The 26,102-nt window shown below is 46.1% G+C and overlaps 1 protein-coding gene across 1 annotated transcript in view; it reads left to right on the top strand.

Moving 5' to 3' along the window:
* The window catches only part of LOC142814639 (disintegrin and metalloproteinase domain-containing protein 10-like), a 260,313-nt gene extending 235,653 nt beyond the window's left edge, over positions 1 to 24,660 (top strand). Inside the window, exons 2-4 of the mRNA XM_075893710.1 lie at positions 17,922 to 18,060; positions 20,020 to 20,141; positions 24,049 to 24,660. Of these exons, the coding sequence (XP_075749825.1) occupies positions 17,922 to 18,060; positions 20,020 to 20,141; positions 24,049 to 24,359 (572 nt within the window). The 3' untranslated portion in view covers positions 24,360 to 24,660. The remainder of the gene's footprint in view (positions 1 to 17,921; positions 18,061 to 20,019; positions 20,142 to 24,048) is intronic.
* The last annotated feature ends 1,442 nt before the right edge of the window (positions 24,661 to 26,102 follow it).

The following is a 26,102-nucleotide window of genomic DNA, read 5'->3' as shown; positions in this document are numbered from 1 at the left end:
AAGTATCTGCAAATGCCAGTGAGTGTCATTACCCAAAGTACCTGCAAAAGCCAGTGAGTGTCATTACCCAGTCCGTATCGCAGCGGTATTAAATGCCGGTGCTTCAAATGGGTTCGTTTAATGCGCGTTTTCGTCACTTGTAAACAAAACTTTCGTTCCTCTCGAATGAATTTTTACCTTCGATCGTGGCAGTAATATTTCGCGCCACAAAGCTTCGCGATACTGAGCTAACTGCCATCCGCTCAGCACGACAACCGTTAAAACATACAGGCAACGTGGTACGTGATATCTGAATGGTTATCATTCATATGTAACTCAGTTCATTACGTAACTAGCGAGATTCCTTGCAGGACATGTTCTGTGTTTTTGTACGTCCACTGCTTATTCCGCGCGACAATTTTTTTTATAGAAATATTGAGCAATTACTTCAATATGATTTAAAATAGCCTCGTTTGGCATGCAGAATTACTCTAACGCAGTGGTAATTTCATTACAGGAGAAAAGGAAGCGGCCTCAACCAACACCTCGGGATCTTCCCGCTACTGGATGTGTAGAAGTTGTTAATGTTGGATGAGAAGTGGAAGATGGTGCCACGGCATCACCCACGAAAGAGCACTACAAAGAATTGCTCCATGCATCAACAGAAAAAGTAACCTAGTTGCAGAAAAAAGTTAGTTTTGCAACAAAACAAGAGACGGCTCAGCAGAAGAAACGAGGTGGCTGAGGAAATAATGAAGAAACTCAAGGAGCAAAATCTGTTGTCCGAGGAAGGCACGAAGTGGTGGGTGCGACTTTTTCATCAGAGATTCAGCAGCTACTTTCTAGGGCACAAGAAAACCAAAAAGGCAAATACCCCTCAGATCTGCGTGCGTTCGCTTTAACGCTTCACTTTTACTCGCCAGCTGCGTACGAATATGTTCGATCGAAATTCAATGGAGCTCTGCCAGCACTTCGTACACTCAAAGAGTGGTACCGGTCAGTGAATGGTGAGCCAGGGTTCATGGCTGAATCATTCTTCTTTCTTGAGAACCTTGTTAAAAGTGTTGGGAATCTGCATTGTGCCTTAATGGTCGATGACATGACCATAAGAAAACAAATTGAGCTTCTTGGAAACAAGGTTGTCGGTTATGTTGACTTAGGGACAGGCATGCAAGATGACAGCGTTCCGGAGGCAAAGAATGCATGTGTATATATGCTTGTCGGGTTAAATATGCGACTAAAGCTGCCTGTAGGCTATTTCCTTATTGATTCACTCACAGGGTCAGAAAGGGCTGAGCTGACGAAACAATGCATTGACAGGTTGGGAGCTATAGGAGTGCAAGTTGTTTCACTCAGTTTTGATGGTGCAGCATCGAATTTCACACTGACAAAGTGTCTTGGTGCGGATCTCCAACTCAGCAGTGAGCACTTTACGACAAGCTTCAAGAACCCTAGTGATCCGAGCAAGCTCATGTACATTATGTTAGATGCAAGTCACAGGGTAAAGCTTATCCGCAATTCTCTGGCAACTGTAAGTCACTTGGTTGATGAGGATGGTGGATTTGTGATATGGGCATATGTAAAGGCGCTAGATGCCCTTCAGCGTGAAGAGGGATTGCGATTGGGAAACAAGTTGACAAGTGGCCACCTTCAATGTTATCGATTGATTGATATGTGGGGTTTAACGTCCCAAAACCACCATTTGATTATTAGAGACGCCGTAAAGGAGGGCTCCGGAAATTTCGACCACCTGGGGTTTTTTAACGTGCGCCGAAATCTGAGCACACGGGCCTACAACATGTCCGCCTCCATCAAAAATACAGCCGCCGAAGCCGGGATTTGAACCCGCGACCTGCGGGTCAGCAGCCGAGTATCTTAGCCACTTGACCACCGCGGCGGGGCGACCTTCAATGGGAGAGGCAGAAAATGAAAGTGCGACTTGCTGTCCAAGTGCTGAGCGCATCAGTTGCTGATGCCTTGGTGTTTTGAGAGCATGAACTGAAACTGCCTCAATTCAGGGGTGCTAGTGCTACTGCGAGGTTTATCAGAGTTTTTGACTACCTCTTCGACATCCTCAACTCTAGGAACCACTTAGCAAAGTCATTCAAGGCTCCTCTGCGCAAGCAAAATGAAAACTGCTGGAAGTCTCACTTTGATGAAGCTCGAAGGTACATCATGGCCCTGAAGGACCCAGCTGGTTGCCCTGTTCTAGAGTCCCCAAAGAAGACAGGGTTCCTTGGATTTATTGTTTGCATGCAAAGCATTGAGCACATTTTGACCGCTTGGTAGTCCATGGAACTTTGAGGTATATTTTAACTCATAATATGAGCCAAGGCCACGTTGAAACGTTTTTCGGCTACATTCGAGGTCGAGGTGGATTTAACAATAACCGGACATCAGCTCAGTTCACTGCTTCGTATAAGCGCCTCCTAGTACACACAGAAGTGACGTCGTCAAGCGCTGGCAACTGCTCACCAGGCTTTAAGTCCATCCTCAGCAAGTCGGCGACCATTCACAAAACAGAAGACACAGACACCACCGTGGCAAGGCGATCAATCATGCAGCCTGAAGATCATGATTATACGCATCGATTGCACATCCCGGAAAGCTTGTCATCATTTAGCCAGGCTGTAGTGCTATACATTGCTGGCTTTGTTGCGAGAAGTCTTGGTGCCGCTAGCCTATGTGAAGAGTGTGTAATGGCCCTTCAAACAGAAGAACAGCCTGCCTTGGTGAGACATATGAACAGAGGTGGGCTTATTTCACCATCGGAGGATGTTGTGTCCATTTGTACAGCTGCAGAGAAAGGTCTGCGTTGATTACAGGCAGATTGCACAACTCTCAAGGCTCTTCTCTTAAAATTAAGACACCCAGTTTTGGAAATTTTGGGCTTTCTGCCCGATAAACAGTATATTTCAAGTCTCAATAAACACATCCTTGATGGTGATGCCTTGGACAACCACATTTACAAATTGTGTAAAAATGTCGTGGAATTGTACATAAAAATTCGAATTCACCACATGATCAAAGAAAAGAATCGAAAAATGACAGGAGACAAAGTAAGGTCTGTGCTGACTAAGCTTGCACTTTTCAAGAATCAGTAAGCAATGTTCTCAAACCTACTCGAGTGATCATTAAAGTTGTTCAGTTGGAAAATAAAAATTTTCTGCTGTTTAGTACCTCGTATAATAAACAGAGTAGTGGCTTTAATAAAGCTTTTTCATGAGATATTTGTGTGCGTTACTTTACTTTCACAATTTAAAAATTACACAGAGGACAAGGAGGTCTCATCGCGAATTTGTGTGCCTTGGTTGCGTTGCGTTCCTGCCTGTGCCAAGATGGCCGTCGCCCGCTCAGACTGGCTCACCTCTTAGCACTGGCACGCATAGGGGGCCTCCACTCCAGCAACTTTTCTCTAACCTCCTTGGCTCGAACGTTGCGAGTGGTGGAGAGGGTGAAGCGAGTGAGAGCTGTTACGTGGCAGGCGAGGGAGAGAGACGTAACCGCGCACTTCTAGGAGGGCATGAGCTACTTGGCACCGCTCCAACACCTGCGGCGAGGGGAGCGGTGAGGACGGAGGGACAGCGTTACACAGGCTAGTGAACGAGTTGCTCCACATCTAATACGAAATTGCGCCTCCCCCCCTTTTTTGAGAACTACAGCAACAACTTCCATCAATGTTTGCCTTCGGACGCAATGTTGGGTGTGGGGCAGTCACCGGACGGAGCTCGGTTGGTCCTATTCAAAAACTTTCGGTATATTTGTTCCCAGAGATTGTCAAGAAAGTTGTCGGGTGCTTTGACATCACCAAAATAATAAGTACCCTTTTTCGACTACAACAAGAAACGGAGTCAATCGGAAAGTTTTTAGATTGCATATAATTATGAGAAATTTCCCTCATATTCTCGAAACCAAGTGAACAGGCAATTGTCGCACCCCTTTGTATTAACTCAATACTCCATGGAGGTGCGGTACTGCGCATTGACGAGGATCAGCCTTCCTACAAGAACAAGGATGCCATACCCCAACAAAACTTTTATTTTAAACTAATGCGGCGCATGCTGCAGTTTCCATGATGAGTTGATCGTCATGAGTGCATCTGGCTTCTTGGAGATCGGCAGGACCACCTGCTAGCAATGTTAAATTTAAATTGCTAGCTCTTTGTGAAGGCAGCCCAAATATGCTTTACCACTTTAAGGGTCATAACAAGGAGCACACTAAATAATTAACACAAAAGACATGCATGTTACAGGTTAGCTGGCCACTATAACGGGTCATGCCAAGGCCAGAGCGACGCAGAGTGCTTGTCCTCAAAGAGTAAGAAAAAAAATCGGCAAATCCCGCGTACCTGAGAATCGGCGTCAAGCGAAGCCTGCGGATGCAAGGTGACTGTGTTGCAGTTTTTTTTTCCTTGAGCGATACGTCATGAAATGGCGCTAAATATAGGTACAAATGTTGCATGCAGAGACATGTGTTGACAAGTTGCAGATGTTTATATAACCAGTTGTTTGCACTTGTGCAACGATGTCAATTGGAACATGTGTATTAGCAACACCAGAAGCTGATAGGAAGTGCTGATGCTCACGAGGATGCTGGCCCTGGACACTGCTACATTAATCGACTTCAACGTATAGTAACTAACCACAAGTGACGTTAACCCAACTTGACGGCTGTATCAAAGGAGTACATATGTATTGTTTATAAAATTGCATAGGCAGCACTGCAACCACTATCGACGTTTCACGAAGATTAGCCTATATTTGAAAAGTAGTTCTGAGACCAGGCGTAGCTCTGTGTTAAAATGCTTGATTGCCACGCAGAATGCTTGGGTTCGATTCCAGCTGGGACACTGACATCTATTCTTTGCATTCGTCGGGTTGACGCTACGGATGTCGTGTATTTATTAAAATTGCCCATGTGTGTTCTCGTCCTTCCTGGGTAGATACTAAGTGTCAATCACATGTGGCACATTCCCGCTTACCCTAGGCACATACCCACGCATGGGTATGTGCGACTGTCAAGCGGGAAGTGTTTGACGACGTACGCGACAGGATTGTGACACTATTCATTTGTTGACCAGCGCGTCATATTTGTCAAACTGTCTTACCCTCCCATGCTAATTTTGGTTCACACCACGTTAAGGGGGTGACCACGAGAGCAACTAAACGTAAACGGCTAGATAGATAGATAGATAGATAGATAGATAGATAGATAGATATGTACCCTTAAAGTCGCCAAAGTTCGCTAAAAAATGCTTCGCATTTAAAAAGCAATGAATCAACTTCAAATAGGCTTTTGTTCCCCTCAAACTGTCGGTGTGTTCAAACGTTTTCTATGGCAATGACTGGAGCTGTACTATTTGTTGTGATGAAGCTTACCTGCGCAAGATGATTTGAGGGCACAGCCGATGTCGAGAGGGTGCCTCGCTGTAAGAAGCTCCTCAAGTTCGGGCGAGGTGGTAGAAGAATCTTCAGATTCAAGCTCGTGGTCCAGCTTGGAAAGTTGTATCTTCTTTATCAAACAGGGCACAACGTCAGTATCAGCTTTTCGTCTTAAAAGCTTCTGGTGTGCATTTTCGCTTTGTCGTGGCACTGTGCAACAGCTCCGCGATGCTCATAGACGCGCCCAGGGAGGTTGCGACCTTCCCTAGCGAAATTTTTTAGGAGCGAAGCTCCTTAAGGCGTGGGCTGTGCGTCCCCTGTATGTAGCCACCTCTCGTTCAGTTCTTGCAGTGTTCACTAGATGGCAGTACTTGTAGCTGACGGCATTAAGTATTACGCTAGCCACCACCCGATTTAAAGGGTACAGCCATATCCATCCGTCCATCCGTCCGTTTATCCATCCATCCATCCATCCATCCATCCATCCATCCATCCATCCATCCATCCATCCATCCATCCGTCCGTCCGTCCGTCCGTCCGTCCATCCATCCATCCATCCATCCATCCATCCATCCATCCATCCATCCATCCATCCATCCATCCATCCGTCCATCCATCCATCCATCCGTCCGTCCATCCATCCATCCATCCGTCCGCCCGTCCGTCCGTCCGTCCGCCCGCCCATCCGTCTGTCCGCCCGTCCGTCCGTCCGCCCGTCCATCCGTCCGTCCGTCCATCCAAAAGATGCAAGATGTTATAAACTAGACAGCGGTACGTGTAGTTGATTATGAAACATGCGAGGTGTTATAAAATAGGAATGATGCCACATATGGCGCGCGTCATCGTTCGATATAGTGCGGCGACGTACGCTAGGGGGAGCGTTGCAATAAAATCGAGTGGGCAAAATGTACGGAGGATTCATGGTTTACCAAGTTCACCTCCGGAGCTTCGCCCACTCATCATCATTCACTTCGTGGATGTGGCGGCACTTTTTCCGTTCTGTCGGGTGCAAGCTATTTCTTAAATGCGAAGCATTTCTTAGCGAAATTCGGTGACTTTGAGCGTATCTATCTATCTATCTATCTATCTATCTATCTATCTATCTATCTATCTATCTATCTATCTATCTATCTATCTATCCGCATACAACTTTTACCTCTCCTGGCCATTTCGATAATGTTATCGATACGAAACTTGGTATGGCATAACATGACTGCATGAAAAACTTATTTGACTAGTCATAACATTAAAATCATGACATATACCATGAATGTCATGATTTACATTTTATGGTCCTGAAGCTCTTGCGGTGGTTTCGTTCCCATGGCATGTTGCAAAACTGGTATGGTATGGCATGATTGCATGGCGAACAAAAGCGACAGACCCTAACATGACAATCATGACATGCGTGTCATGTAACAACATGACAACATGCCACACTGATTATGCGCTCGCGGCCGTTTAGCTAGCTTTACATATGCCAAATTCAGTATTACGTGATGCCAATGGATGACGAAGGTATGTGACTGGTGCGAACATGACAATCATGAGATGCGTGTCATGTGAGAACATGACTACATGCCACAGTCTAGGTGCCAATACATTTCGACGTGACTTGGTGCGCGTGCGTGCCAGCGCTCATTTCGTCGTGTCACGCCAGCGTTGCCACGCCAGTCGCCGATCCTGCCATATACTCACTGGAGCGCGCCGCACTGCGTTGATTTGACGCATGCGTGTTTCAGTGCGTCCGGCGTCCCTCCGTCACGAAAAGAGGGAGACGTGGCGTTGTTTGGGTAACGCATCGGCGCGAAATGCAGCATGTCGCATTTAGCGCCGGTTGCCTGTGGGCCATGCCGACGGACGCTGGTCGCACCTGGCATCAGGCTTTAGAGTGCTCGCGTTCTGCTAACGTAGCGTCGCTGTGCCCAGCGTGCGTGCACGTCAACGCTACATTGGAGTATATTGGGCCCTTCATGATGCGCTCGCGGCCGTTTTGCTAGCTCCACATATTGGTATTACGTGATGTCAATGGATGACGAAGTACATGACTGGTGCAAACAAGATAATCCTGACACTCGTGTCATGTAGGAACATGCAACATACCACGCTCATAGCGTGCTCACGGCCGTTTCGCTAGCTTCTCATATACCATATTTGGTACCAAGTGACATGAATAGACGATGAGCGTAAACGGAACATCCAAACATGATAATCATGACACGAAGTCATGTACGGCATCATTTACCTCCACCTCGTAACCTTGTGATGATTTTAAAGTTACATATCAACCTCTCACATTCGTGCTTCGCATATAATCAATTCTCCCTATACGTGAAATCTGCCAATTTTTTTTCACCATGACCGGTAAACATTCCAGCCGTGAGTAGAGATGTCATTACAGAATGTTTTTCGAGAGGTGAAACTTCACAGAAATCTGCAAGTTGGCTTTTTTTGGAGAATGTTTTCCCAACAGTTTTTCCCATTCCCCCGCTGGCTTCTTCGTTCTGAGCACGTTCGCCCCTTCAAATATTCCATCGAAATTACAAGAGAACCATCAAGGCGTCTTTGCTGCGCAAATGTCGCGCGTCATAAGCCGCGTTTACTGAATGCGTCAGAGTGCAAGACGACGTTTTTCTCAAGCTTATCTCGTCCCCCCCCCCCCCCCGAGCTGCCACGTTGTATCGGTGGGTGTGCTCGCAGATAAGACCTTAGTGTGTTACAGGAGAGTTTTTAATTTGATGACGCTGGGAATTCTGAATGCTAGCCAAAGTTTATTTTATTTTTTACAACCGCGTTAGCCAGCTGAGGATGTTTCATCCTTCGTTGTTGGAATATCCCTGTTCTGTCGTTTTTGTCATCAGTGCTGTCCGCTTCAGCAAGGGGCAGTACGAGCTTGGCCGTCTTCCCTTTCACGGGAACATCACGCAGGTGTCCTAATCGCCCAACCTTTCGCTTCGGAAGGCCGGTGTCAGCCAGAGACACTCTGACGATCCGGACGAAAGCGAAGATCTTCATCATACTCGGAACAGCTGCTTCGAAGGGCCGTCATTACTTTCCTCTTGATTTAGAGTCTGTAGTTACCCCTCACATTCGATCCCGCCTGGCGCGTTAGCATGATACGCCTTCCTTAAACATTTTCCTGGGTGAGTTGTTTCATCGAACTCGTGTAAAGAGATGTGATGCACCAGTAGTTGCATTCATGTAAACAAGTAATAGTATGAAAATTTGGGTGAGTTGGTCTTAGGTAATTCTCGGAAACACTTCGGCACGCACAAGATACGAAAAAAAACGCCCGTTTGTCTTCTCGCCTTCCGTTTTTTCGTCTATTGTGTGCGCACCGAAGTGACTTCAAGGATGCCCTAAAAACAAGTTTATGGTCGAGTTTAGTGCCAGGAAACCCTAGCCAACGGGGCCCCGCGTAACTTTGTGCTCTTCCCGTATGGTGGTGGTGGTAAAGGTTATAAGAGGAAGAAGGCACCTATTAGCCCGATGGAGAGCACGTTGCAGGGCCTCCCGTGTTTCATCAGTTCAGCAGGTGAACCCAAGCAAAGTTACAACTCTCTCCTAAGTTTCATGGTGAGAGAGTAAGAGAGATTGATGATTGATATGCGGGGTTTAACATCCCAAAACCACCATATGATTATGAGAGACACCGTAGTGGAGGACTCCGGAAATTTTGTCTACCTGAGGTTCTTTAACGTGTGCCCGATTCTGAGCACACGGGCATACATCATTTTGGCCTCCACCAAAAATGCGGCCGCCACAGCCGGGATTCGATCCCGCGACCTGCGGCTCAGTTGCCGAGTACCTTAGCCACTAGACCACGGCGGTGGGCCGAGAGTACGAGAGAAACTAAGGAAAGGCAAGGCATAATTGGCCGCTAAATGGTAAAAATACTTCGTTTTGGCTGGTCTGTGGTTGAGGCTGTTCGTAATTAGTTTAGCACGCGCAACGGCCTAGCGTAAGCAACGCGTGAGATGGGGGAAAGAGTGAGCATGCGCAGAACCTAAGAGAGATGCGTCCGTTTGGGAACGCAGGAGATGTGCACGCTAGATCTCGGCGTTTACGTTGCGCCCGCTACGGCCATTGCGTACCTTACCGGCAGCTCTTGCCAGATCTGGAACTGCCGAGGCCAAAACAGACAAGATGGCCGCGACCGACAACGCAACGATGGTCGCTGCAGCGAACGATGTCCGTGTGAATTTCGGTAAATTTGGAATTTAAATAAGTAACCTGAAGGCAATAGATGAACAGGTGCAGTGGACTGATTAATTGATATGCGGGATTTAACGTCCAAAACTACCATAAATTTATGAGAGACGCTGTAGTGGAGAGCTCCGGAAATTTCGACCACCCGGGGTTCTTTAGCGTGCATCCCAATCTGAGAACACGGGCCTACAGCATTTTCGCCTCCATCGAAAATGCAGCTGCCGCAGACGGGATTCCATCCCGCCATCTGCGGGTCAGCAGCCGAGTACCTTATCTACTAGACAACAGTGGCTTGGCAGGTGCAGTGAACTGTGATCGCTACTAAGCCGAAGTGTGGTAACCGAAGTACAACGTTGGACGACCGGACAACGTCATTTGCGAAGAAGTAGGAGCCCGATAGTGACGTTGAGCACCACGACGGATTTGTGGGTTGTGTGCGGGGCGTGGTGTGTTTTGTGATCTCTTCGAATTGTGGTGGTTGCGACGTGTGTCTAACCAGAAGATATCTGAATGATCGCCTGCAAAAGTATTCCAAGTGTTAGGAAGCAACGTTTGTTCTAGCCATGCATTTAGCGTGCATCTGGTTTCACGTCCGCGTTCTACGAAAATCGGGTGATTTTTTTCGCACATATGGTGCCCTCCTCAGAAAGCAGCTTTCACGGCACGTCAAAAATGACACGAGAAGAGGCCGCCCCCAATGGGGGAATTTTTGTATTGAGCATTTAGCAACCCCAGCTTGGTTCTTTCTTTTTTTCTCGTGGTCTTAGAAAAATATAAGTAGCAAGAAAAATAAATGTTAAATTGGCAGTAAGCGATCGTCTTCACCGTCTCTGTACCTCATGTTGCTAGTTGGCCTAGCCCGCGCGAACACCCAAAAGCAGCGCTCGTTCTTGGAAAAGGTGCCTTGTCTCGTGAGTTGACTTGTGTGTTGCGTCGACGAATATTGCTTAATACAGCTTCTTGCTTCTCCACGAGATGGCGGGAAGCAACACTCAAAGGGTCAATACTTAAAGGACGAAGACTCCAAGGACCAAGAATTTTCGGGCCAAATACGAAGGGTATAGACGCAGTATGCAGTGCGCCTGTAGAGGAGGAGGAAACTGCCGAACACATGATAATGTTCTGTAAAGGGCTTCAGTCTGTAAAGAACTTCAGCCTATAGTTCAGGGGGGTGATGGCGCAGAGTTTTTCAAAGCACTGGGGTTTAGGGACGGGGAGGGCAAAATTGGCTTTAAGCAGGTAGAAATAACTAGAAGGAGGTTTTCTGATTAGTGACTACAGTTAAGACACGAGTGAAAAGTGAATCTTCCACTGCAAAGTAACAGTCCTTCACTTCACAATTTAAAGGACAACAAAATAAGATAAATCTTGTTTTTGTTCACTAAGGCTGGGTGTAGTTAGCAGCCGCTCGATCTAAAGGGTATAGCCATATCAATCCATCCACCCATCCATTCATCCAGGGCGGTGGGCAAGGGAGGTATTGGAATACCTTGCGGCAATGTGCATGCGTACAACTTGGGTGAAGCAGGTGTACCGGCTGGAAAAGAAGTACGTACCCTTCACAGAGCCGGTACAGGCTCAAGCTGCAAGGCTCAATACCAAGGAGGTTCTTGAGCGGGTACGCGACAAGGAGGATGAGCTGTGGCAACAAGCATTGAGTGGAAATGCTACCCCCGAGCTTTACCGCAACAGTTGAAGCACAGTACGCTAAGTTCACACGTATTATAACAGCACTGGAAGCCCGCTTCTGTTCGAGGCAAGAGCTGGCGCGCTTCAAACCCTTACGTATATAAAAGAATGTTCGACAGGGAGATGGACTCAGTGCTGTGTCGTGTCTGTGAAAGTGCGGATGAGACAATTACATGCCTTGTGATTGAGTGCCGACTGACATGACTCCCGCGCATGGAGTCATTGCGCACCGCACTGGGCTTTGTACAGGGGATGATGGAGAGACAGATCTACAGGCAGCACTTCCTCCATGACAGGCAGCGGGAGTGTGATGTGGCGCCTTGAACGCTGGAGGGCAGTGGAACAGCAGTGGAGAACACACAGTGGCGCATTGCAATGGCAAGATAGAGGCAGCGCAGTGTCAGAGCGCGGTTGTGTTAGCAAACACAAACTGAGCGCGCCCTTGTACTTGCGTTTTCTTCTAATGTTCCCCACTCTTTTCTGTTCGGTTTTCTTCTCTTTTGCTGCACCTTGCTGGGCACGTCCGTTGGGATGGTTTTTGTTTTTTGTCCTTTTTTCAATTTTTTATTCTTTTCAGTTTTCACATCTGTGTGCTAAAGGGTGTCTTCACAAAGAAAAAGCAGCAAATCATTATTATCATCAAGCGCTCGTTCACCTCCGCTGCACGCTCGAGGCACTCTAACGCAGCGCCTCCAGAATACTATTCACCGATTTTCTTGCGCAGAACATCAAATAAACGTTTTGTTCACTCTCTCCACACGCAAGACTATCGTCTTTCAACAACATTTGCAGATAATACGCAGATACGGGGCCATTTTTTTATAAACCTCCTCATGTGAGCTACAGTGACGAAACGAAGAAGATCAAGCGTCACGTGCAACCATCTCAAGGCGTTCTGAAGGCTTAGCCGCTTGCTCGTCGGACACATGACATGTTTTTCCCAACTGTTCTGTTTTTCGCGGCTTCGGTAGTGGCTTCAAACACTCGTGGTAAGCTCTGCGCAGATTCTTTCATTTGCTAGGTGAATCCAGCTAACATCTTACAAATTAAACATCGCCGCCACTACTTGGCAATTATTGTGCTATAGCTTAAAGCCGAACAATTCTCTTGGAAACGTGCTGAATTATAGGTTGCAAGCGTTTCACTCTTCACTATCAGGCATGTATTTACAATAGGATTGGCCGCGCTAGCGTCGCCTGGTTGCTCACGCTGTTTTCAATATATTCCGTGCGTATATTGACGAGGTTAGCGTGTGGCGTATCAATCCCTTGTGCAAGGCTTTGCGTAAGCTATTTTACACCGAGTAAATTAAAGAGAAAAGCGATTTTTTGAGTATTAGCAAAGTTCAATTGCCCATTCCCGAAAAATCACATTTACTACGAGAAAACACTTGGTAAACGAGCAAATGCACGAACAGAGAAGGTGGGTAGAGACGCCATCATGTGGTTGGCGCTTTAAATACCATGACGTCCGAGATGTTGACGTATAATGCGTCCTACACAGACTCTAATAGGTAAAAATGAAGTACATTAAGGGCTCGGCAACGTAGAAAAGGTGGCGATAAAGCGAAAACGACTTTAATTAACCGGAGCTATGGCATAAATGCAGTGATGGAGCACGCCCGCACCTAAGAACTTCCTCCATGCCTAAAACGACTATGGAACAGTGTGACGACTAGATCAACATGTAGCACAAGGTTGCCAGATTACGAGCAGTCTTTCATCTGACCCCACTTTATTTAAAGACTCGATTGACTTTACGCATCACATATCCCACCCCGTTTTTTATTGTCTCATAGTCTTGCAGTAATTAAAACATCTAAATGAACCGCTAATCCCGGAGCAATGCGGTTTTCGTTCTTCAGGCTCTTCATCTAGGTCTAAAGCTCTGCCTGTTGATGTGCCTTGATGTTGTGCCGACGTTTGTGGTGACCATCTATCTGACGTTACTTGACGTTCTCGGTGCTTGAATCCCACTTCTTGCGCCTCTTCTGCTGCCGCTTCTCGCACAACTTCAACGGTGCCTTCCTGAAAGTATAGTCACCTCTGACCTTGATTTGTTGTTATTTGTACAGAGCCCAGTGGCATTTTCACGTCTCCGGAGCCCCTTTCGCATGGCACATTTCACATTCCGTAAGGTGCTTCACCTTTTCCGCCTTCATCTTCAGTTGATGGACAACCTTCCCCCCCCCCTTTTTTCGACGTTAGGCTGCGCATTTGTACTAGTTGACGGGTCAGTCAATTCAAGCTTACTGCAGGCGATGTAGCTGTCACGGCAGAAGGCAGCTGCACCCTGTGGTGTCTTTCCTGTTTTCGGGTTGCTTGCAGTGGCTTGGCTTTCTTGACTGAGCTTGTATTGCTTATTCTGGGTTGGCTTAGCTGACTTGGTGGCTTGTTTGTTGTTATTGCGCTTGCGTTCTGCAGGTCTTTTACCTCGAAGAGTCTCAATCTTTTAGCTGAGACACTGTCGTAGTTTATTCAGAGAACTGACAAGTTCCCAGGGCGCTGAGTGGATACTTGTCTTGGCGTCCCGTTGTTTCTTTGTTTTCAATTCATTGGCCTGCAGCAGCTGGCTTGCTATATGGTACAGTCTTTGTTTTATCTGCGCTGTCTTAATGACCAAGCCTTGAGCATGAAACACTTGGCATTGTAGCTCCTTTTTGCCACATCTACATGGTTGACGGGCATATAGCGATGCATCCCGCACAAGCTCAATGGCGTGTTCTATTACTTTGTATAGGCCCAAATCATTGTCATCAGTAGCGAAGAGGTCAACATGCTGATGCAAGACGTGTTGAACTGCCATAACTTCTTCTTCATGCAGCTGTGGACATATGTGAGCATCACTTAGCTTGTCCAGCGTAGCATCTTTAGTGCAAAGCGTTGCTGCCTTTGGTTGAAGTGGCTGCTTTCCAGGCAAATCTTCATTCTGTTTGAGGGATATCCATATGGGCTGGTTGTTATCCAGAAATGGCGATAACTGCAAGCAGCCTGTGGGAGACACAGCTTCTTTAAAAAGATGCTCAGGACTACTTGACAGCACAACGGCATTGGACATCCGTGGCAGTACCTTTTCGAAGCACCGCATGACAATACCCGCGCCAGGATAGCGGATTTCTGTTGGATGAGGCGGGCGGACAAGGAGCTCAGCGCGGGTGGCCTCAAACCAGTCTTCTCCGAGGATTAAAGGCAAGGGTTTCTAGCCAGAACTAGAGCCTAAAGTACTGCCGAAATAGGCTCCACAGCGATACGAGTACATAATGTACCAGCTGGCATGACGGTACCGCCATCTACAACAGATATGAGAGGTTTGGTCCATGGTAGCAGGTTGGCAGATCGAATGACGTCTAGCGATAGTATGGTGTACTTTGAACCACTGTCTGGAAATGCGTCTACAGTGCCGATAAGTGGAATGTCAGCTTGAATCACAGCGCACCCTACAAGATATCCTTCGAGTGGTTCTGAAGGTTGAAGGCACGCCAGGGAGAGAAAACTTGTTGGCTGGATGTGTAGATGGGCACTTCTTCTGGAACTGGGCACTTCGATGCAAGATGGCCCGGTTGGTGACAGTTGTAATGTATGGCCTTGCTTATATCTCCTTCGGGGCGATAAGCAAATACGCCATTTCGGGAACTAATTGCAAGATAACGAGTGTCTTGTTGATCCAGGGGTAACGACGAAATTCGATGTGGTGCTGATGAAGCAGACAGATTGACTTGTGGAGAAGCTATTCCATACCTAGAAGCGGCCTGCAGCACAGGCAAGGGAGGCACTCGCAACTTTGACGATCTGGCTGCAATGGGCGGCTGACTTGGAAAAACAGAGGCCTGCTCCATAGTTCGGTCGAGTTGGGTGGCGATGCCGAGACATTCGCTCACAGTTGCTGGTTGTTGTGCAGCGATAGTTGCCCATTGTGCTTCGCTCACACCCTGTAAGGCATATTCAATGCACCAAGGACCCGTCAGTTGGACGGTACATCTTGAAATTACGCGCAGTTTCACCAAGGAGTAGTAAACGAAGCTCTCACAGGGAGACTGGGCGCATCTGGTGACGGTGCTGCCACTGCAAGAGCGCAAGGTTGTCCCCAAATTGCCTCTCGAAGGCAGTCTTGAAATTTTCCCACGTGTCCAAACAGTTTCCTACCACGCCATTCCAGTCTGCAGCCGGGCCACGGAGCTTGCCATGCGCTACGGCGAGGAGAGTAGAGGGTGATAACGCGAATACTTGGGTACGCTCGAGCTCTTGAGACCACTGGTGTGCTGAAATGCTACCATCACCGTTGAAAGTTGGCAATGAAGCCGAAAGGTCAGGCAACGTAGTAACTTGAACTGGAACCGTCGGCCGTTGGGCAACATCAAAAACTGTTGCAGTAAGTCACTCAGCATTTTCGTACTTGAAAATGACTGCTCAGCTATCCCATCGGAACCACCAGGTTGACCGTTGTGGGCTACGTCATGAAGCAAGCGTTCAATCATTTCATTCTTCGAGCCAGTCGTCTCCAGATTACGGCACGAAAGTTCATGGCGAATGAAGCTTGTTGTGAACACTTGAAGGGCTTCTACAGTAGCTTCATTCCAGTTTATCAGCGGCATTGTGGTCGATGGACGGGTGGGCAAGATCGAAGAATGTTTAGGGCAGGCAAAGGCAATGAGGTGGGCAGCTAGCACAAAAACACCAACTCACATGAAATGGACGAGTGGCTCCGCTTTTCTCGGCATGGTTCGTCGACGACTGCACCAAATGTGAGGGCTCGGCAACGTAGACAAGGCGGTGATAAGGCGAAAATGACTAATAAACCAGAGCTACTGCATCAATGCAGTCATGAAGCATGCGCGCGCCTAGGAACGACTACGAAACGGTGTGACGACTAGATCAACACGTAGCACAAGGTTGCCAGATTAGGTACAGTCTCACATCCGACCTCTCTTTCTTTTAAATGATCGATTGGCTTTTTACATCACAGTACATTGTCATCTGTGGGCGCCATAGGCCTAACAAACGAAGTTTCAGAAAGTTGCAAAGAACCCATGCCGCGAAAATACAAAAAATACATTTTGAAATAAAGTGGCGTGATGCGAAGAGATATCAGCGTGAAATTCAAAAACTAAGCTTCCAACCTTATTTTGTACGCTATATAATAATGAAATACAATAGGGAAACTTACAGCATTAGAGTTCTCAGAGTACAGTTTATTAGAGCACAGTTTATCAATTTAAATCTTGTCATTGTTTCTCTTTAGTGTATGCATTTAGAACAGCCTAATGAAGAGGAAGTGTAGGAGTTTGATACACCCTACTGATCACACTCCTGGCGAAAACACTCCTGGCGAGGAAATTCACTTAGCAGTCGCCCAGTTGGGCACACCTCATAATAAACCCGAGCTTTAATTTAATCTGACTGCGCAATTTAGGTATTTATCCACTGGAGATATGCATCTATTCTCGTGCATGAGTCTACCATCAGCGTACTGTACATTAAAGCGACGGAATGTATAGAACAATCAGCTGGATATATTACAGTGTCCAGGACTGTAAGTTGTATCGAATCCAATGCAACGGCAACGGTTCCTGTTCAATACTGCCACTGAAGCCCTCCTGGCTGAATGAGCGTAGGAAAAGTGAACTATATATGCAGAATGAAACTGAAAGGCTAGCCAAGTGACTAATGCTGTAAAGACCGCACCTAAAGTGGCCATGAGCGAACTTGGTGAGGGTGAATTTGCGTACTTACAGCTACTATATTCTATGCGCAAGAGGAATGAATCACGAAGTTGGGACGTTTGCAAATCTGATGGACATCATAGTCAAGATGCATGTCTATTGTTGAACAGCTTGCTCTTTGAAAGTTGCCTCTCGGTGTAAGGCTTTTTTTCTGCAGTTTAAGTGTTGTAAGTACCTGACATAAGGTGATAGAAGTTTTCAATTAAAAAAAGAAAACTAGAAAAAATCATGGGCAAGAAGGTGCTGAAAAGCTCTGACTTGGTAAGGTTGTCCTGCTGACGTTATCCTGTTCAGTCTTGGTAACATTGTCCTGCGGGCAACAGAACGGACAATCAAGCGATTTGGTGTCATCTTGAACGAATATTAGCGCGCCAAAAATGGGGACGAGAATAGAGAAGACAAACTACAGAGTTGACTTACGACTAAATTTTATTAAAAAAAAAAACATTGAGCTTGCGCGATGCTTATTTTTCTTTCTTAGGTTTTCCAGATGTTACTTATTCCAGTTCTTCCCGGAATAAAATTTAGTCTTGAGTCGGCACTGTAGTTTGTCTTTTTCTATTCTCGTCCTCGTTTTTGTCGTGCTAATACTTGTTCAAGTTCCTGCTTGCTACCTAACACCTTCGAAATTAACTCAAAACGAAACAAAATGCATGACAATGGTTGTCTTGAAAGATAGTGGGATAATATTGTCTCAGTTGTAGCTAAAATGGCCAACTAATGTAATCACAGATGGTGTTATGCATTTATTACTCATGAGGAAGTTGTAGTAAAGTCTGCAAAAAAAAAAAAAAAAACAGCAGGAAGCCAGCAGCTCGTTTTGGTTTCGTAAATAACTTCCCTCATGTCCCTTATTCACGCTGTATATGCATTATGACAGATGAAGTAAAGTCTGCATATTGCAGCTGGTGACTATATTGCAGCTATTCACTGTATTTCTACAGATAAGCGGCTCAACATGTTCATACGTCGCTTCGAGCCCGTGTACTTCGACCCTGTGCACTGGAGCCACAGCCGGGCAAAGCGCTCCGTCGATGCCGGAGGGAGCGGCGACGTACGTGTGCAGATTCGCAGCAGTGAACGGTGAGGGACCACCCGCGCGTCACTAAGCAGTTCTCCGCTAGCCATTCAAGCGATGAACAAACGTGCGTTCGTGCGTTACAGTTGTACGTGTTTGATTAGTATAGAAGTGTGAGCTAGTTGGCAGGGATTCATTCTTGTGAATGCGTGTGCTTCACTACGTTCTCGAGAAGGACGAAAAGAAGTACAAGACTGCACACGCACTGACTCACGAACTAAAATTTATTGAAGTAACAAAAAAGCAGAAAGAACTAACAAGTGGCGCTTACCTCTGAGCATGCCAACTCCCGAAATTTCAATTTTTTTTGTGGTGATTCATGTTCTGAATGAAAACAATATTTGGAGCGCATGCACCTAAATACCTTACGTTAGCCCTTTGTAGCTTACTCTTTTTTTTAGATAAACAGTAGTTGTAAGTTTGCGCCTGTCCTGTGTAATTCTTTTCCTCTTTGTCAAAGGACACCGTGAACTGCGCATGCATATTTCCAAGCGTGAGAACTTATTTGAGTGAATTACCTTCAGCGCCTAACTTATCTACCACGCACGTTCTGTCTCTTTAACTTCTCCACAACCATTCATCACGTCAAATGAATTCATTTTCGTCTTCTCTGCGTTCACCTTCGGATAATCGCATTAGTGAACAAGGGATGCTACTGTCACGAAGGATTAACGACGGGGATTTTACAGCTGCACAATTCGACTGACTGCGTTATCTATAGAACCGGCGAATTCTACCCATAAAGCATGTCTATTGTCGCAACTGGGTAAAATTTGAAAGCCGGTGTTTCGCTTGGAAATAACTACAGTCTATGTGCCGAGTGCAGTAGCACGTGGTAAGCACGTTTCTCGTTGATTTTTATTGTCACCTATATTTTCTGCAAACTTTTGACAGTGCCGCAAATAAAAGATTTCTGCACTCTGCCTGAGAATCGGAAAGTCGCCCTCAGATAGCACGGCTAACTGCCGGGCGATATAATAATAATAATAATAATAATAATAATAATAATAATAATAATAATAATAATAATAATAATAATAATAATAATAATAATAATAATAATAATAATAATAATAATAATAATAATAATAATAATAATAATAATAATAATAATATAACAATAATAATAATAATACTGGATTTTTATACGTCCCAAAACCACGGTGTTATGATAGACGCCTTAGAGGAGGGCTTCTGAAATTTCGCCCACCTGGTGTTCTTTATAGTGCACTGACAACGCCCTGTACGCGGGATTATGGCATTTCGCATCCGTCAAAATGTAACCGCCGCAGTCGTAATCGAACCCTTGGCCTTCAGGTCAGCAGCCGAGTCCCATGACCACTTTTCCACCGCAGCGAATGGCGCAGTTTTAGCTCACTTTTCGCTGCGCAAAGGCTAACGCGCCGTGTATGATGGTTTTGTTTAAGTGAAAGTAGTTTGCCGTTTAGGGTTATTTACCGAACCACCACATTTTTCAAAACAATATACAGAATTCAGCTAAAATAATGATTACTTTTTGCTCATTTGCATAAATGTAAAGCTTTTCAGATTTTTTTGAAGAAACGACTCGACAAAAAAAAGGCAAGAACTAAAGGCTCCGTTATTAGAAGATACTAAATAAATATTATAGCTGTAGCAAAATAAAGTTTTTTGTATGTAAAAACAATGTTCTTTGCATGTAAAAATAAAGTTCCTTGTGTGTAACAACAAAGTTCTTTGCATGTAAAAATAAAGTTGTTTGTATGTAAAATAAGGCTCTTTGTAAAAATAAAGTTCTTTGCATGTAAAAATAAAGTTCTTTGCATGTAAAAATAGAGTTATTTGTATGTAAAAATAAAGTTCTTTGTATGTATGCATGTATATAGTTGTAGCAGCTACCATTGATGACAAAAAGGTACATGATTCGTGTATAGTGGACGGGAAAAACCTAATAAATTGCAACAAGGGCTCTTCTTCTTTTACAGGTCACTCAACTTGCATCTCACCGCGGACGCATCTGTTTTTCACAAAAACCTCGTCGTAGAGTCGTCTACAGAAGGAATCGTCAACGTTGATACGAGCCACATCTACAAAGGCTACGTTATCGGTACGTGAACGGTTATTTTCCCGAATTCACGAGCGTAAATTGCATATTGCAGCTGTCGCTGATAAAACAGTGTAACAGGACTGCATCCTTTGCTTTTAGTATCTATGAAAAGCCACTGGCTCGTAACAATATAAAAAAAATGCAACTGTGGCTCACATCAACTCATGTTTGACTATGTAAACTTATTGCTTTGTCATCCAGTTTACATGCGCGCGCCAAAAAAGCCTGTAATCTCTAGCTCTAAAAGTTAAAAAGAAAAAGAACGTTGAAATGAGAGAGGAAGTGATAACCATGTTTCCTTGCATGCGCAGTTACCATTTTGTGAGTGAGGAAACTGCACATATGGCGTGTTTGCGTTTTAGTGCATATCGGTTGGAAGTAGCACTCTGTGTGATGCATTTTGTTTGCGTCCTTGTGCGCTCAAAGGACCAGTAAATAGGCTCCAACTTTTTTTTACACCCCTCATACAAGCTCGGCAATTTGTAGATTAGACCGCACGATCACGTTTTCTGAATATTGAAGCGCTGCGCCCCGCGCAGAGCCTCTATTTCGAAAAAAACTCCCAAGCATTTCCCCAAGGGTGAACATGGTTAAGTGCGAATACACGGGGTGATGCTATGAGGGGTATTTATTAATTCGCACTATTATATTTATTATTCACACTATGGTGCCTTTATGGTGTAATGGTCCCTGGGAATCACAATTTGATCGCACGGGGGAGTTTACGTTAACTTACTGGCGAATGCCAACGGATTTCAACTTTACTCCCCCTCACGACCCGCTCTCGACGGGAGACTGAGAGAGAAGGCGAGCGCGCGAGAGCGAGGGGTGCGCGCGCAGCTGCAGCGAGCGAGGGGAGCGGAGGAGCGAGCGAAGGGGGTGGGGGTATAAGGCGCGTTACTGACACCGATATCAGCGTCGCGTCCGTGGCTTATTCGGTAGAGCGTCGCGCTGCAGCCCGCCAAGTCCCCTTTCTTTTAGAGATAGAGAAAAGACTGCGGACGCCGCCAACGGCGGTGGATGGTTTGGGATCGCTTATAAAGTGTATTCACACTTAAAACAATTCCCGCTCGTCTTTTCTACGCCTGACCGACCCCTTGCACGTGCAGTGACGTCAACTCGGTGATAGGCGACGTGACGTAGCACGCAGCTCGCCGATTGGTCTAAATGGGGTATGATAAAACAGTAGTGAAGTCAACGTCAGTTCCTGTTTCCACCCACAGCTACGACAGTGCCCCTTGTTTCTTGACACTGCGGTGAAAGAACCACCCTCGCAATTGTCGCGTGCACGTGTACACTCCGCTCAACTACAGTGCCTGTGCGCAGCCCCGCCGTGGTGGTCTAGTGGCTAAGGTACTCGGCTGCTGACCCGCAGGTCGCGGGTTCGAATCCCGGATGCGGCGGCTGCATTTCCGATGGAGGCGGAAATGTAGGCCTGTGTGCTAAGATTTGGGTGCACGTTAAAGAACCCCAGGTGGTCAAAATTTCCGGAGTCCTCCACTACGGCGTCTCTCATAATCATATGGTGGATTTGGGACGTTTAAACCCCACATATCAATCAATCAGTGCCTGTGCGCACGTACTTCGCCCTTGACATGAGCAACACGGGTAAAAAGCGTTGCTCTTTCGTCGGCTGCAAATCGAGTGACTAGGCAGCAGAGAAGCATCGGCACCTGGTGCCTCATAATGGGGGCCCTGCGCGCTGAATGGCTGAAGCGAATCGGCCATCCAGCGACGTACGTCAGGGACCTGATCGTTTGTGGTCGACACTTCGCACCTGACGCTTACACGGTTGACCCGCGGCTGGTGCGGCAAACGGTAAACAAACAACCACGCTTCTCATCAAGCGGAAGTGCGTTGCGACTGATCGAGTTCGCTGATGACGTCAATCGCTAACGTGGTGTCACGTTGCCGAAGTTGGCGGAGTCACGACGATGGGCTACGCCTTCCGCTTCATGAAATGGAGAAAGGGGACGAGGTCGTGCGAAAATATGAAACCAGCTTAAACCGACGTTCTAACCCCGGTAACTTCCTTAAGATTGCATGTATTCGCAAAATTCTTGCGGCAGCATGTTCGCAAAGAAAAACTGCATATATATCCCTTTCTAAAAATTTTTGGACCTCAGGGCTGTTTACTGGCCTTTTCACTCTTTCATGTCACCCAGTTTCGTATGTGATGCGACAATGCAAATCCTGGTATTTTGTTCGTATGCATTTCTTAGTGCTGTCCTATGTGCTCATCAGCAATCGCAAAATTTTCCATCCCAAGTGATATTTGATAAATAGTACGGGCGGCCTACCAACACCTTCTCTGCATGGTCAGAAAACGCTACCGATCGGAGGTCGGGGCTCCCGAAAACAGGTGTGTATTATAGCGCAGCACGTGGTGTGGAATATACAATAACTTCTCAAAGTCAGCTAAAAATCTGTTTCTCTTCTCTCGAAAAATGACGCTACAGGCTCAAGATGACAACGTCCCAGGCCTAGTATCAGCCATCGGCTGATTTGAGCATGGCGTGCATGGTGGCTACTGGGGCCGCCACTAGAGGCTGCGATTTGTCCGCGCATCTGCACGCGATCGCAATGAAGAGTCACTCATTTGATGAAAAAAAAAGTGTTCAAGGTAATGAGGCACGTTTGACGCATTTTCTTTCCTCGCGCCGTCCCTCGCTGCTTAGCTTCCCACACTTTCGTCAGGACGAAAGAAGAGAATGAATGCGATCGATGGCAGCGTGCCATAAATGTGACCTCGCACTGGACGGAGTGGAAAATTTTTTTGAGGCAGTGAATTCGCGATACATTAAGCTCCGTCATGGCTACTTGAAATAGTGATGCAGGATCTCTTTAAGGAAAGTACAGCAGCAAGCTCATATAGTTTTTATGCTATGTGCTGAAGCCGTAGGACTGGGTTGATAGCATATCTGATCTCGTAGTGTAGCAGTGATCGTTTTTTTGTGATTTGAAATGTCCTTCGAACCTTCTCGATTGAGTCGCTATTTTATTATGATATTATATCACAGTTGGTCGATAGGTTGGCCTGTCGGGTTCTAAGGAACTGCAGAGTCGTAGTTGGGGGCCGTGCTCACATTGGGGCTGGAAGTCTATGGTCTTCCGCCCATTCGCGGGTAATTTGGACCGCCTTTTGTTGTTACTAGAGATCGGCGCTTTTGAGGTTCTTCCTCCTTGTTCCCTTGTTTAATAAAATACATGTCGTAACGAGGAGCACGGTCAGAGTGTGTGCGCTAACGAGAATACTCTTCATGACACTCAGGCTTCAAGGAAGTATGGGTCGATGTCAGGAGCTTTGCGACTAAACCTTCCTCTCGACGGGACTCTTGTTAATAATGTGAGCTTGTTCTCCGTCTTTGCTTCAAGCAGACAATAGTTTGTTTGTTGCTTCCCTGCCTTCAATTGAGGGATTTTAAGTTGATGCTGGTAACCTCACATATCAATGAAGTTGATGCTGGTAATATAACAGTATTCTTACTCGATTCCGTATATACAGCTGATAGCTGACGTCATCCATAATATATCAGTCCTCTTCAAAACTTCAATACTTTTGTTCAGGTTAGATTCTTAATGCATTCGTACTCGAATCCATATTGACAGCTGATAGCTGACGTCATCCATGATATATCGGTCCTCTTCAAAACTTCAAAACTTTTGTTCAGGCTAGATTCGTAATGTTTATGCTTCACTAAAACTGATCTATGTTGAACTAACAGTCGTATTTGATCTTTAAAGGGTCACTTGTGAAATTTCACCAGAATGTTTGCCCAAAAATAATCAAACTAATAAAGCTCTATCACATAAATCCTCTTGGCTTCTCTTGAGTTATACCGCACCACTGTTCAAATTGTTCACGAGAAAGGGCTGACATGAACAAAGCCTTACATGTGACTTGCAGGTAAACCCCGTAGCCGGGTGTTCGGCTCTCTTTACCATGGTGTGTTCGAAGGCAGCATCGAGACCAGCTCGGGCGACAGCTTCTACGTGGAGCGGGCCAGCAGGTTCTTCAATGACAGCCGCTCTTACCACTCGGTGCTCTATTCCAGCGCCGACATCGAGTTCCCTACGTTGGCAGGCGGCCGCTGGTGTGGGCTGCACGGCAGCACCGAAGAATGGATGAAAGACACGCTGCACAGACTCCGTCACGTTTCACCACAGAAGGCGAGAACAGGGGCAGATCTCTACATTGTACAAACTACCTTCGCTTAAAGGGTATCCATACCGTATAAAATGCACACGGCCTCTTAAAGGCGCCCTGCAACACTTTTTTGAGCCTGGTCAGAAAACGCTGCCGATCGGTAGTAGAGGCTCCCGAGAACACGCAAACAAAAAGTTATAGCGCAGCACGCGGCCTGCAATTCACGATAAATTATCAAAGTCAGCTAAAAATTGTTTTCCCTTCTCTCAACAAATCACGGAATAAGCCCTAAGATCACTCGTAGTAAGCCCATCGATCAGCCATTGGCTTATTCGAACATGGCGCGTTCGGTTGTTACAGAAATTACCACGAGAGGCCGTCACTTGTCCACGCGTGTGCGCGCGATCGCACTAAGAAAGCCGCGTATTTAAAGAAAAAAAAATAAAAAAATAAGCCCGAATCTACATCTTGCACTGTGAATGTCGTCGAAAGACGATAGTCTTGCGTCTGGAGAAAATGAACAAAACGTTTATTTGAAGTTCTGCGCAAAAAAATAGGTGAATGGTATTCTGAAGGCGCTACGTTAGAGTGCCTCGAGCATGTAACAGAGGCGAACAAATGCATTTAGGATGGATGGATGGATGGATTGATTGATATAGCTGTACCCTTTAGATCGGGCGGTGGCTAGCGCCACCAAGCCGTAATACTTAATGAACCAAAAATTAGATTTTTTCCATTAAATAGTGATGTTGAGGATTCGTACTTTGCAGTGAAGGGTTTAATTTTCACTTGTGCCTTGACTTTAGCCACCAATCAGATAACCTCCTTCTAGTTAATTCTACCCGCTTAAAGTCTATTTTGCCCTCCCTGTCCCTAAAACCCAGTGCTTTGAAAAACTCTGCGCCATCATCCTGAACCATAAGGTGAAGCCCTTTACAGAACATTATGAAGTGTTCGGCACGTTATGAAGTGGTAGGCACGTTAAACACGAGCGCCATCTGGCAGTTATCTTCGAAAACGAAGGCATGCGTGACCGCGGAGAAAGATGCGTGCCAGTCACGGAGGTGATAAGGTGTTGAATGGAAAGCGACGGGCAGGTGCCACCACCGTGCCGTCGTAGCAAAGCGTTGAAAACACCTTCTTGAGCATCGCGTTGCACTGTCAGCGCACCGTGCTAAACGCTACAGTCCTTAGAGTGTCTTGTGTGTGTCTTCTTCTAGTATGAAGGCAGACATACAAAACATAGACATGTTGTTATGGCGCCTCAGATATGCGCAATATTCGCTTTTTAAATTGAGAATCACACAACTATGAACGCTACACCTTGAGGAATATTGGTGGGCGCCGCGAATGGGGTTGACCGTTCGGTGCCGTTTGAGGTATCGTTAGGGCAGACAAACAGACAAATGTACAGACAGACAGACAGACAGACAGACAGACAGACAGACAGACAGACCAAAATTTTCCCCTCGAAGGTCCCCAAGAAAGACTGTCGTCTTTAAAAGTGCTCAAGGTCACGAGGCGCGCATGACGTTTTTCGTTTGCCCCTCCCATCCCTCCCTGCTTAGCTTTCAACGCTTTCGTCGGGTCGAGAGAAGAGAGAATGCGAGTGCAGCGTATGACAAATCTTCGCAACTCCGCTCGTACTGGACGGATTCTTAACATTTTTTCGGTGTTGAATTTTTGAGGCAATACGCTTTTCCAGTGAATTAATTCCATGGTTGCTTCAAAGAGTGTTTCAGGGCAATTTCAAGCATTAGCGTAAGACGATACGAAGGCCAAAACCTTTTTCTTTATTCAGTCGATATATTGAC

Source organism: Rhipicephalus microplus, chromosome 4, assembly GCF_043290135.1.
Source record: "Rhipicephalus microplus isolate Deutch F79 chromosome 4, USDA_Rmic, whole genome shotgun sequence".
Classification (NCBI taxonomy): domain Eukaryota; kingdom Metazoa; phylum Arthropoda; class Arachnida; order Ixodida; family Ixodidae; genus Rhipicephalus; species Rhipicephalus microplus.
Note: the sequence above shows the minus strand (reverse complement) of the source record. Positions and strands in the feature narration are given on the sequence as shown.